The 14,546-nt window shown below is 42.0% G+C and overlaps 1 protein-coding gene across 2 annotated transcripts in view; it reads left to right on the top strand.

Annotated features, from left to right (window-relative positions):
- LOC122560470 (kinesin-like protein KIF19) overlaps window positions 1-7,575 on the top strand; it is a 332,615-nt gene extending 325,040 nt beyond the window's left edge. For both annotated transcript variants that reach the window (XM_087998033.1, XM_087998034.1), the window contains one exon: window positions 6,961-7,575. In XM_087998033.1, coding sequence (XP_087854159.1) covers window positions 6,961-7,100 — 140 coding nt within the window. In that variant the 3' untranslated portion in view covers window positions 7,101-7,575. The remainder of the gene's footprint in view (window positions 1-6,960) is intronic.
- Window positions 7,576-14,546: the final 6,971 nt, after the last annotated feature.

Raw genomic sequence — 14,546 nt, 5'->3', positions numbered from 1 at the left:
AGTCAATAGCCAGAGACTTTTCCCCAGGGCAGGATTGACTGGCACGAGGGGTCATCATTCTAAGGTATTAAGAGGAAGGTATAGATTAGATTAGATTAGATTAGATTAGATTACTTACAGTGTGGAAACAGGCCCTTCGGTCCAACAAGTCCACACCGACCCGCCGAAGCGTAACCCACCCATACCCCTACATTTACCCCTTTACCTAACACTACGGGCAATTTAGCATGGCCAATTCACCTGACTTGCACATCTTTGGACTGTGGGAGGAAACCGGAGCCCCCGGAGGAAACCCACGCAGACACGGGGAGAATGTGCAAACTCCACACAGTCAGTCGCCTGAGGCGGGAATTGAACCCGGGTCTCAGGCGCTGTGAGGCAGCAGTTCTAACCACTGTGCCACCGTGACATCTCTTCTGTATAGAGGAGATGTCAGAGGTATGTTCTTTACACAGAGAGTTGTGAATGCATGGAATGCGTTGCCAGTGCTGGTGATGGAAACAGAGTCATTAGGGACATATAAGCACCTGCTGGAAATGCACATAGATAGGGGTGCGAAGGTTAGGTTATTTTATTTTAGATTAGGAATAATCCTCAGCACAACATCGCGGGCCATAGGGCCCTGTTCTGTGCTGTAATTTTCTATGAACTATGTTCTAGACCATGAGTAGGCCAGTAGGATTAGTTTTAAAAGATGGCATCATGCTAGACACAGACACAATGGGCCAAAAGGCCTGTTCCTGTGCTGCACTGTTCGATGATCAGAATCTAATTTTAGAGGTGGTCAAATGGAATGCAGAATTAGACATCTTAGAGAAAACAGTTTCTGTGATACAGAATATCTTCCAGATCAGCAATTAAATAGAGTAGTGAGCTTGTGTCCCCATACAGTTGTCTCCACTGGGGAAACTGGCCAAAATTAAGTGCCCATTAGACACTTAAGTAGTCAGCAGTGGACTTTACCCAAGACTCCATCATTTCTCTGCCTCATTACCCCAATGCTTTTAGGATTGCTGAGCAAAAATTGAGCCCTGACATTCCACCCATCACCCAGACACCCAGCCAACCCCAAACAGCACCTGAGTATTGTTACCCCAGTAGACAGGAATTTTCTGGGGTGACATGAATAGCTGAGGATCCTGGGATTGAATTCATTAGAGTTTAAAAGGTTGAGGGGAGAGCTAATAGAAACTTACAAGATAATGCGTGGTTTAGAAAGGGTGGACGCTTCGATATTGTCTATCAGGCATGGATACTAGGACTCCTGAAGATAACCTTAGAATTAGAGGGGGGGGGGTCAATTTAGAACAGAAATGAGGAGACATTTCTTCAGCCAGAGAGTGGTGGCCCTGTGGAATTCATTGCCGAGGAGAGCAGTGGAGGCTGGGAAGTTAAATGTCTTCAAGGCAGAGATTAATAACTTCTTAATCCCGCAAGGAATTAAGGGATACAGGCAGAGTGCGGGGGTGGTATTGAAATGCCCATCAGCCATGTTTGAATGGCGAAGTGGACTCATTGGGCTGAATGTCCTTTGTTCCACACATATTTCTTATGCCGGACTGTAGCCTCCTCTGAAGAGAAAATGAGGTCTGCAGATGCTGGAGATCAGAGATGGAAATGTGTTGCTGGAGAAGCGCAGCAGGTCAGGCAGCATCTAGGGAACAGGAGAATCGACGTTTCGGGCATTAGCCCTTCTTGTGAAGTCAAAGAATCCACAGGGAGATGGCACAGTGGTAAATGTGATCATACAATCACACATTACAGATGTAGCCTCCTCTGGAAAATTAAGAGACTGCTTAGAAAATCTCTCCTTTCACCCAACTACAACCCCACTCAGAAAACCTACCCCAGTCAAGTTAGCCAAAATCCAGATGCCATCAACCTCTTGCGAAAAAATGTTAAATGTTGAAGTATTTATGAGCAGATAGAGGATTGGACACAATAGTCCAGAAGGCATGCTATGTTGTTTTCCAGTGAGGCACAGACACTTTAGTGCAGCAGGAAGGTAATCCTTACGGAGCCAAAGGAGGAAATCCAAGAGATAAAATGTCCCACCAGTTTAAATGGATTTACAGACCTTAGACTCTCAGGTAAAGAATCAGCCAACAGTCTTTAGACATACCAGTCTTCCAATTCTGAAGAGAATGGAGGATAACGAATTGATCGTGCTGCTTAAATTTGTGAAGTCAAAGAATCCGCAGGGAGATGGCACAGTGGTAAATGTGATCATACAATCACACATTACAGATGAGGCCCTTTCGCACATTGATTCTATATTGCCAAAAATACACTATGAGTTACACTAGTTCCACATCTATGCACTTGGCCTATAGTCATAGAGTCATAGAGATACACAGCATGGAAACAGACCCTTCGCCCCAACTCATCCATGCTGACCAGATATCCCAACCCAATCTAGTCCCATTTGCCAGCACTTGGCCCATATCCCTCCAAACCCTTCCTATTCATATACCCATCCAGATGCCTACTAAATGTTGCAATTGTACTAGCCTCCACCACTTCCTCTGGCAGCTCAATCCATGTTGTAGGGATTCTATGATTCTCTGTCTACTGATCACGAAAGACTTTCAAAGTGTTCAATAAACCTTATTTTTAGTTAGACACTCCGGTAATTTTCCAATAGCACATGCTCAGCAACTGGTTCCTTTTCTACTATGTTAAATTGAAGAACAACGTGCGATTTTTCAATTAAAGGAGATGGTTCTTGAATGAGGAGGATTATAGTTCAGGTATCTGTGATGTTCTCACCTGCTTCCTTTAAATCTCTGGGCTAGAAATCGCCTGGTTCTGGCCTCCTTGTCACTCTTTAGCAGTAGCAGTTTTGCGGGCCAGGTAGGGAGGTACAATGAGGGGGAATGTTAATGTTTGGTTAGTTATATTGTTGAGTTTGCTAATGTCTTTATTTAAAATTAGGAGGTGGCTGTTAATTATCTGATCACATATAAATATAGTCAGACATAGAGAGGGAGCACCTAACCTGGGTTGAGGAGCTGCAAGACTGCATTGTCAATAAACTTTCTCCACAAACAAAGATATCTGTACTCTGTCTCACTGATTAGCTTGAATTCTATTTCAAAGGGGAATAATTATGGGAGGGTCTACCCCTGATGTGCACAGGGTACCTCTAAATGATTTACCCGCTCCTTCATTTCTTCTTTTTCACCTCAGATGCTGATGAAGTGGACTCCCCACTCTCACCTGCCTGTTCATCTGCTCACGCCAACCACATCATGGCTTGCAAAGCATAATATTTGGGTCAAATTCTTTGTTAACACCTCAGTTACCCTTTAATGAATCTTTTTTTAAAATGATGTGCGGGTATCCAATTTTAATACCTAGCCACTGTGGGAAGGCAGTTAGTTGACATCAGATTTGTAACTTAGCATCAGCATGTTATCCCATCATCATACTGCGAATTGTCTAGAATTGCAAACACATAACCCTACCATTAATTGGGTTGAATTTTGAGTTTCAGTTTGTCCTTTTTCATGCTGTATCTAAAGAAGTTTAGCAGGATTTGTTCAGATGTATTCTACCGGCCATATGTATTCAAGCTACATCTTCCAGTAAAAGAGCATGACAATTTGCTTCCAATAGTTAATGAGATTTTCATGGGACACAGGCACAGAATAGCAGTTAAATAGCAACTGACAGCGCATGAATCTTTTATGACTCCCAAAAGTTAGATTAATGCTTAGGTTAGAACAGATTTAAAGCTGAAATATTGATCATATTAAATATGAGGCAAAGGAACTGATGCAGAAAATGAAAGACCACAAATGGTTGAGTGTTATTGATGAACCTTAGTGACTGTACTCCTTGTTTTATGAGCACACTTTGGATCAATGTGGCAGATAGTAACTGGAGGTTAACTTGGAATAAATTATTCAGGTTTGGTCATTGTAACATCTAAAATAAAAACAAAATTCATGACTTGAATGCTTTATCTCTATAAATTCGGGCTTGATTTGTTAGACTTTTTCAATGGCTCATCTGCTCTGTGCTGTTATCACATGAACACCTGAATAATTTTATTGTGTGACTGCTCAGTCGGGGTGACTCCAGCAGTTGTGATGGAAGACTGGTATTCCAGGCAGTGCACAAGGTCTGTCATGAGTGAACGTGTTCCTACTGCTCTGGATAGGACTGAGAGTGTGGCTCTTTGTAACAGCAAAGGGCTTTCTGTGTAGTTGATCAAGAATGTGGTTCAGCAGCAATTCCAGATCTGTACTTCACGTAGGTTCCTAGAACCAGCATCAGAGTGAGAATATTCAAGGCCCAGCCACTGGTGGCTATTTTGGGATGGGGGAGTGATCTGGGCAAGAGAAGGGAACAAAATTCTATTTCACTCTTCCAGAGCTGACTTCGTTCATATGTGTGCTCTGTACATATATTTTTCAGGTTTGGTCATTGTAACATCTAAAATAAAAACAAAATTCATGACTTGAATACTTTATCTCTATAAATTCGGGCTTGATTTGTTAGACTTTTTCAATGGCTCATCTGCTCTGTGCTGTTATCACATGAACACCTGAATAATTTTATTGTGTGACTGCTTTTATTTTGCCATTTATTTTTATGAGAATTCTGTTCTTGAAAGTATTTATTTAATTGTTGCATTATCCCATTGATGCTAAGTTCCAATAAATTGCTAGCCTACCAAAGTTTATTAAAAGTTGCTTTGATGATATAAATGACAAAACCATGTAGTCTAACAAAGCTGTTGACAAACCATATTGCAGAATTTTTTAATCAAGTGAGGAATACTCAATTTGAATCTGTGAAAATGTAACAGGGATGCGGGGCCTGATTTTTGATCGCTACCAGGTTGGGACTAGGTACGGACACGATTTCAAAATCATCATCACAACATCCCTTGGCATTCAGAGCAGTTTTTTAAGGGAGGCCATTCGGTGATTGCTAATGGACTGAGGGGCCTGGAGCAATATTTTTAAAGAGGATTTGACAAACCCAAACAGTCTGCTGTGCATCTGTGTTTAGGCCAGTCACCTCCATATTACTCTTTTATGCTGCTGACTCTCTGAGGCCATGCCTGCTCCCTTCAACATGACAATGGCAGGCTCTAATATCGTGGTAGCTTGCTTTTGCCAGTAGGGCCAGGCAGGCAGCTGTCACTTCCTGTTGAGCTTGACCTCTGCAAGATTAGGGCACCAGCACTTCTCAGTAGCGTTGCATGAACAACATGGTTGAGGCACATGGAATCGCCAAGTCCTACATTGAGCATGCAGCTCACAGAGGAGCTAATCAGGTGGTAACATGCCTGCTACATTGAACTGGGACTCAAAGTGTTATTGTGAGAGTGAGTACCAGATCCTCTGAGGTGGGATATAAGTCAACTTTTCTGGCATGAAAGCAATACTGCTGTGACTATACAAGCACCCAATGATGAAATGCCATTGTCAAAGGTATCCATCTATGCTCTTTCTTGAGGCTTAGCATGTCACTTTATGAACTTTATGCTGTGGAAGATGGCAGAGCAATTTTCAACCTTCCACAGTCTCTGAGAAACCAGGGAATTATAGGCAGACCTCTTGGGCTGAATGGCCTACTTTTGTTCCTACAGCTTCTGGTTTTAAAGCTTGCTGCCTAAGTTCTGTTGGCAGAGAGGTAGTCCACCGAATTGATAAAAATACAGCAGTTTTAAGTGAAGACGCTCATGATATTTGCCCTTTGTTTACAGTATAAATGCACAATTGGAATGATTTTTGACAAAATAAGCTTTGAAATGTGATTCTAATTATCAATTATTCATTGTTGAAGTTTTTAAAATATTTAAGGTTGGAATTCATCTTGAGCTGTAAAATAAAGTGAGCAAAATAGCAGCATATTCAGTTCCACTGATATTTATAAAAGTGCAATACAGCCCGTTCTGTGACGACACCAAGAGAGACATTACAGCCTGTCAAATCAAATCACATCACAACTCAAAGCAAAGCAGTTGTTCTCCTCCTCCTTTGCATTGTAACCACCTGCTTTATGTTTTGCCTCAGTTTAGAATACCTGTTCCTCGGATGCTGCCTGAACTGCTGTGCTCTTCCAGCACCACTAATCCAGAATCAGAATACCTGTAGCCCATTGGTTTCAGTGAGCAGTGGCGTGGATGATTAATTGATTTATTGTTGTCACATGCACAGAGATACAACAAAAAGCATTGTTTTGCGAGCTATAGAGGCGAATCATACCATACAAAGTACATTAGGATAGCAGAATAGAGTGTAGAATACAGTGTTAGAGCTGCAGAAATGCACAGAGAGAGAGAAATTAGAATTAATATTTGAGAGGACCATTAAAAAGTCTGATAACAGAGAGAAACAAACTGTCCTTGAGTCTGTTCATACATATATTCAAATTTTTATATCTTCTGCCAGATGGAAGAGGGTGGAAGAGAGTATGTCGAGGGTGGGAAGGATCTTTGATTATGTTGGTTGCTTTCCTGAGGAAGTATCGTTGGAGTCAATGGTGATGCTCAGGCTTCAGCAATAAAGTGTCACAAAACTATGATCAGAAATTCTCCATGATGGCGACCTGTCTAGTAGACCATCAAAGGCCAGTTTATAAAATAATATGGGTGACACTTTGCTTTTAAACTAGCTTCTATGTATGTTTGGAAGTGGTGGAAGCTGATACAATTCCAACATTTAAAAGGCATCTGTGTAAGTATGTGAAAAGGAAGGAATATTGATATGGGCCAAATGTTAGCGAATGGGATTAGATCAATTTAAGATATCTGGTTGGCATGGATGACTTGGACCAAAGAGTTTGTTTCCATGCTGTACAGCTCTATTACTCAATGACTCCATGTTTGCCTCACAAGAAGTAAACACATTTTTCAGGGCTACCTCTGACATATTACTTAAAGTATTTGTGTAGATCTTTATCCATATGAATAAGTTCTTTCTCTCATTATCATTGGTATAGGCCCAGGTGATGGTACCAACACACAGCAGCTCCGAGCACATCTTGGAAACTTCAAAAAGGGAAATCATTTGCCTGTAAGGTCCCAGAGATTGACTGGCACCAACCCACATATCAGACCAGATGGTAAATATAGGAAATGACCACATGTAAAAAAACATTTGGATGGTATGATTGGTGGATTTGTGAAAAAGAACAGGATTGAGAATAACCCGCAAAGAATAACACCCAGGATGACAATCTTCAGCCGAGCTATTAAATTGCAAAGGATTGAGAATTTTTTACATTTTTTCTTTCTTAAAAACAAAACAGCAGAACCTAAAGAGAATGGTTATTTTCGACAATTTTACTGCTGCCAAGCACCCAGACAGGTGAAAACATTGCATCATTTTGTGTTTGTATGCAAACTGTTAGTGAGGATTGTACAAGGAGAGTATGTAAACTGTAATTCAGTAAAGGTGCAAATCCTTTGAGTACAGTAAAGCATTGAGAGCCAGCTTGTTGAATAAGGAAGACCATTGGCAACTTTCAGAATCTGCATTATTGTATCATATGATTACCAACAAAATATTTTGTAAATTTCTCTCACAAATGTATAATTACATAATTAAAAACTGGAAAAAACAATGGCATTTTTATTGTCTCATCTCATTGGAGCAATGTGCTGGAAGTCAAACCTGGCATCATGATGAATAAGATTTATTCGAAAGTTTCAAAGGTAATTCTAAAAAGCAGGAAAGTATATCTTAGGTATGGAGTATGGAGAAGTACAAGGTCAATATGTTCCAGTAAAGAAAAAGTATGGGATTGTCAGATCCTGTGAACCCCAGATATTAAAGGATAAGCAGTATTGGATTAAGAGAGGAAGGGAGGCTTTTGCAAATATGAGGGGCTCATCTGGGAATAAGCTGGCCACCAATATCATCTGCAAACCCACTCACTCTCACAGTTACCTTGACTATGCATCCTCACACCCTACTTCCTGCAATGACTCAATTCCGTTCTCCCAGTTCCTCCTTCACTGCCACATCTATTCTGATAACGCCAACTTCAACAAGGGAGTTTTTCCGAAATGTCCACTTTCTTCCTCAACCGAGGATTCCTCAGCACCATAGTTGACAGGGCCTTCAGCGAGTCCAACCCATCTCCCACACTTCAGGCCGCAATCCCTCTCTTCCCTCCCACATCAACAATAGGGTCCCCCTTGTTTTCATCTAATATACCACGAGCATCCACATTCAGATCATTAGTTGTCACCTCCAGACACACTCCCTTCTTCCTTGTCAAGCTTCCGCAAGGATTGTTCCCTCCGGGTCACCCTGATCCATTCCTTCTTCACGGTCAATAAACCCTTCCCCGCCCCTTGCCGCCCAATAACTCCACAGCAACTTGCCCTATAACCACAGAAGGTGTAACACCTGACTTTTACTTCCAAGCGTCCAAACACACCTTGCAGGTTAAGCAGCATTTTACCTGCACATCACTCACTCTGGACTACTGCTCTCAATGTGCTCTCCTGTACATAAGACATAGGAGCAGAAATTAGGCCATTCAGCCCATTGAGTACGCTCCACCATTCAATCATGGCTCATTGGTTTCTCAACCCCATTCTCCCATTTTCTGTCCATTACCTTTGATCTCTATGACAATGAAGAACCTATCTCTGTCTTAAATATATTCAATGGCCTGGCCTCCATAGCCTTTAGTGGCAATGAATTCCATAGATTCACCACTCTCTCGTTGAAAAAAATTCTATCATCTCTGTTCAAAAGGGTTTCCCTCTACTCTAAAGCTGTGACTGTCGGTTCCTGGTCTCTCTTGCTAACGGAAACATCTTCCTAATGTTCACTCTGTCCAGGCCGTTCAGTATTCTGTAAGTTTCAATTATCCTTCTAAATTTCATCAAGAATAGACCTGAACTCCTCAAATGTCCCTCATATGTTAGGCCTTTCATTCCTGGGATCATTCTCATGAACTTCCTCTGGACCCACTGTAGGGCCAGTACACCCAGATATGGGGTCCACAGTTGCTTACAATGCTCTACATGTGGTCTGACCAGAGCCCTACACAGCTTCAGAAGTACATCCCTGCTTTCCTAATGAAGGGTTTACGCCCAAAATGTCAATTTTCCTGCTCCTTGGATCCTGCCTGACTTGCTGTGTTTTTCCAACATCACACTCTAAACTCTGATCTCCAGCATCTGCAGTCCTCACTTTCTCCTCTCAAAATAAATGCCAACATTGTATTTGCCTTCAGAATTACCAACTCAACCTACACGGTTACCTTAAGAGAATCCCAGACTAGGACTCCCAAGTCCCTTTGCAATTCAGATTTCTGAAATTTCTCCCCATTTAGAAAATAGTCCATGCCTCTATTCTTCCTACCAAAGTCTATGCCGTCACACTTTTATCTGCCACTTTTTTGCCCAGTCTTCTAGCCTGTCTAAATGCTTCTGCAGTTCCCCACCTCCTCGATACTACCTGTTCCTCCAACTATTTTTGAATCATCTGCAAACTTAGCTAGAATGCCCTCAATTCCTTCATCTAGATCACTAATGAATAAAATGAAAAGTTACAGTCCCATCATTGACCCTGGTGGAACACCACTTGTTACCGGCTATCATCCAGAGAAGGATTCTTTTATCCCCAGTCTGTGCCTTCTGCTAGACATGCTAGTAACTTGCCATTAATACCTTGGGCCCTTATCATACTCAGCAGCCTCCTGTGCGGTACCTTGTAGATGACATCCATTGGCTGTCCTTGGTCTAACCTGCTTGAAGAGTTCTAACAGGTTTGTCAAGCATGACCTCCCTTTAATGAGACCATACTGACTTTGCCCTATTTTACTTCCAAGTATTCAGAAATCTCATCCTTCACAATGGTCTCCATAATCTTCCTATGACTGAGGTCAGGGTAATTTTAAGGGCATTTAAATAGTCATTGGATAAACATGTAGATGATAATGGAATAGTGTAGATTTGATGGATTCAGATTGCTTTCACAGGTCGGTGCAACATCAAGGGCCAACGGGCTTGTACTGCGCTGTAATGTTCTATGTCCTATCTTCTAATTGGCCTGTAATTTCCTGTGTTTTGCCTTATTCCGTTCTTAAATGGGAGAAGGGGTGGGGGTGGGAGTGGGGGCGCGGTTACACTAGCAATTTTCCAGTCCTCTGGGACCCTCCCTGACTCCAGTGATTCATTAAAAATCACGACTAAAACCTCTACTACTTCTTCAGTTAGCTCCTTCAGTACTCTGGGTGTAGCCATCTGAGCCAGGTGGGTTATCCACCTTCAAATCTTTCAGTTTTTCTAGCACCTTCTCCTTGGTGATGGTTCTATACTCACCTCTGCCCCACAATCCTCCTGAATTTTTGAGATATTACTTGTGTCATCCACCATGAAGACTGACTCAAAATACTTGTTCAATTCCTCTGCTATTTCTTTGATTCTCATTACTACGACTCCTCCAGTGTCATTTTGCAGTGGCCCAATGTCCACTTTTGGCTCTCCTTTGGCCTTATTATATCTAAATAAACGTTTGCAATATTTTATATTACTTGTAACTTACCCACATATGTAATCTTCTGCCTCCTTATTTCTTTTTTTGTTGTTCTCTGTTGGTCCTTGTAGGCTTCCCAAGTCTCTGGCTTCCCACTTTCCCTTCACCACATTATATGCTTTCTGTTTTGCTTTTATGCTATCCCTGACTTCCCTAGTCAGCCATGGTTGCATCATCCTTCCTGTACCATCCTTCTTTTTCCTCCGAATGAATCTCTGCTGTGTCTCCTGAATTACTCCCAGAAATTCCTGCCATTGCTGTTACGCTGTCTTTTCTGCTAGGGTCCTCTCCCAGTCAATTCTGGTCAGTTCCTCCCTCATGCCTCTGTAGTTATCTTTATTCAACTGTAAGACAATTACATGTGATTCCACCTTCCCCCTCAAATTGCAGAGTAAATTCTATCTTACTATGGTCACTGCCTCCTAAGGGTTTCTTCACCTTAAGCTCCCTTGTCAAGTCTTATTGCACCACACTCAGTCCAGTATTGCCTGTTCCCTAGTGGGCTTCACCACAAGCTGCTCCAAAAACACATCTTTTAGACATTCCACAAATTCCCTTTCCTGCGATCCACTATCAACCTGATTTTCTCAGTCCAGCTGGACACTGAAATTCCCATGATCACTTAAACCTTGCCTTTCTTATACACCTTTTCTATCTCCTGGTGTACCTTGTGTCCCACATCCCACTACTGTTTGAAGGCCTGTACAACTCCCATTATGTTTTTTCTTATTTTTTGGTTCCTCAACCCTACCCACATAGATTCTACATCATCTGACCCTACATCATCATTTCTTGCTATTGATTTAATTTCATTTCTTACTTATAAGGAAAACCCAACCCCTCTGCCCACCTACTTGTGTTGTCAGTAGGATGCATATCCTTGGATATTTAGTTCCCTGTCCTAATCCCCATCAGCCATATCTTTGTGATGCCCACCACACCATACCTGTCAACCTCAATCTGTGCAACAAGCTCATTATTTCATATGTTGCATGCATTCAGATACAGCACTTTCAGTCCAGTAATCATCGTACCTCATCTCATTGTCATCCCTTTATCCGATGTGCTTGATTCCTAATTCTTTCCAAACACTCTGTCCTATTCTGGAGACTTTAATAACTTCTCCTGAGTTTTCTTTTCATTTTTTTCTCATACTTTTCCATGCAGTTGAATCCACCCCCACACTTGTTGACTTGCTTTTAGTTTTGTTTCCCATTGGCCATTATACTTCTTTACTACATAGGGGAAATGAGCATAGACTGGCTGACCACTTCACAGAACACCTGTATTCTGTCTGCAAAAAAGGCCCTGAACTTCCAGTTGCCTGCCACTTCAACACACTGCCTTGTTCCCTGGCCAATATCTCTGTCTCAGACTTGCTGCAGTCCTCTAATGAAACTTAGTGCAAGATGAAAGAACAGCACTTCATTTTCCACTTGGGAACTCTGCAGCCTTCTGGACTCAATATGAGTTCACATTTTAGCGTTTAAGGAACCTTCTCCCATGTCCTTACCCCAATCTCCACACACCAGGCTTTGTTATCACTTGGTCTGCTATGACACACCATCCATTGTTAGCGACTAAGCGTACCTATTAACAGCCATTCATTCTCCCAGGCTGATAGTTATCCACGCCTTTGTCTGTTCAATTGTTCTTCTCTCTCTTTGGACACTATCCCCATCTGTTGTTTACCCCTTATCCCCTCTCCTAAGAAAGCTATCCCAAAAGTGGCCTCACCGATATCCTGTACAATCACAACATGATGTCCCAATCCTGAACTCAATGGTCTGAGCAATGAAGGCAAGCATGCTAAACACATTCTTTATCACTTTCTCTACCTGTGATGCAACTTTGAAGGAACTATGTACCTGAACACTCCTCAAGGCCCTTCCATTAACTGTAAGTCCTGCCCTTATTTGTCTTACCAAAATGCAACACTTTGCATGTATCTGAGTTAAACCCCATTTGCCACTCCTAAGCCAGGTCACATTTGGAGTATTGTGTGTTGATCTGGTCATCACACTATAGGAAAGATGTGGACACTTTGGAGAGGGCACAGAAGAGGTTTACCAGGGTTGCCTGGATTGGAGAGTATTAGCTGTCAGGAGAGGTTGGACAAATTTGGATTATTTTCACTCGAGCATCAGAGCACTCGACTTGATAGAAGTATATAAAATTATGAGAGGAATGGTTAGGATGGATAGTCAGAGTCTTTTTCCTCGAGCGGAAATGTCAAATACTAGGGGGCAAAGGTTCAAGGTGAAAAGGAGAAAGTTTAAAGATGTTTGCAAGGAAAGTTTATTGTTACACAGAAGGTAGTTGGTGTCTGGAATACACTGCCAGGGAAGGTGGTAGAAGCAGATACAATAGTAAAGTTTAAGAGGCACGTGCAGGCAGGTGGGATTAGTTAGAATAACATTGTGGTCGGTACATATATGGTGGGCTGAAGGGTCTGCTCCTGTGCTGTACTGTCCTATATTCTGAAGTCCTATGTTGTTTTATTGGTATACTAAGGGAAAAATGATAACTAGGGAAAGAGTAGGGCACATTTAGGACTGCAGTGGTAATTTGTGCATGGAGCCATAGGTGTTTTGAATAAATGCTTTGGGTCAGTATTCATTCGTGAGAAGAAAGATATGAGTATAAAAATCAGGGATAGGAGCTAGACAGAGAGGAGGTTCTGATTGGCCTGACAGGCTTGAAAGTACATGAATCTCTAGGCCTGGATGAAATGTATCACAGGTTGTTGAGTGAAGCAAGGGAGGAAATAGTAGGGGTGCTTGCAAAACATTTCAATTCCTCTCTGCCCACAGGTGAGGTGCCAGAGGACTGGAGAACAGCCAATGTTCAAGAAGGGAGCAAATGATTGACCAGGAAACTACTGGAAAGTCATTCTAACCTTCAAGATGGGGAAACTATTGGAGGCAATTCTGAGGGATTACATTAAACGGCATTTGGAGAGGTAAGGATTAATCAAGGACAGACAGCATGGTTTTGTTAAGGGGAGGTCATGTCTGACTAACTGGAGTAAATTTTTCGAAGAGGTGAGGGCAATATTTTTCATGTAGTCTACTTGGACTTCAGCAAGGCTTTGATAAGGTTCCACATGGAAGGCTGATAGCAAACAGTAAGAGCCCAAGTGATCGAAGGAATTGACAAATGGATCCCGAAATGGGTGAATGGCAGGAAGCAGAGTGTGATAGTTGAGGGATGTTTTTCTGACTGGAAGTTTGTGCTAAGTGGGGTCCCACCTGTGGGACCCCACAGGTCCCACATTGGGCCTTTTTTTATGGTTTATGCAAATGATTTAGACTTGAATTTGGGTGGGTTAATGAGTAAGTTCACTGATAATACAAAACTTGGTGGATGGAAAATTATAAAGAGGATAATATTAGTGTACTAGAGGATAAAGATAGGCTGGTCGGATGGATTGGTCAGTAGTAAATGGAATTCCATCCAGATAAAAGTGAGTTGATGCACTTGACAAGACTAACAATGGACAGGAATATGTGATAAGTGGTAGAACCCTTTGAAATAATGAGGATCAGAGGGACCTTGGTGTATATGTACACTGGTCATTTAAGGTATCAGTCAGGTGGATAAAATGGTTAAGAAGTTATATGGAGTACTTGCCTTTATTAGTTGAAGTATAGAGTTTAAAAGCAGGAAGATTATGTTGGAACTGTGTAAAATGTTGGTTAGACAGCAGCTAGAGCATTGTGTGCGGTTCTGGAATCCACACTATAAGAGGGATATATTAGCACTGGAGAGAGTAAAGGAGAGATTTCCCAGGATGTTGCCTGGGCTGGAGATTTCAGTTATGAAGAGAGATTAAACAAACTAGGGTTGTCTTCTTTAGAGCAGTGGGGACATAATTGAGATGTGTAACTTTATGAATTAAAATGTGTACGGGACGGTGGCACAGTGGTTAGCACTGCTGCCTCGCAGTGCCAGAGACCCGGGTTCAATTCCCGACTCAGGCGACTGACTGTGTGGAGTTTGCACGTTCTCCCCGTGTCTGCGTGGGTT

This window comes from Chiloscyllium plagiosum, unplaced genomic scaffold, assembly GCF_037043375.1.
Source record: "Chiloscyllium plagiosum isolate Xiang-an unplaced genomic scaffold, Cpla_swu_hap1 HiC_scaffold_20, whole genome shotgun sequence".
NCBI classification, from domain to species: domain Eukaryota; kingdom Metazoa; phylum Chordata; class Chondrichthyes; order Orectolobiformes; family Hemiscylliidae; genus Chiloscyllium; species Chiloscyllium plagiosum.
Note: the sequence above shows the minus strand (reverse complement) of the source record. Positions and strands in the feature narration are given on the sequence as shown.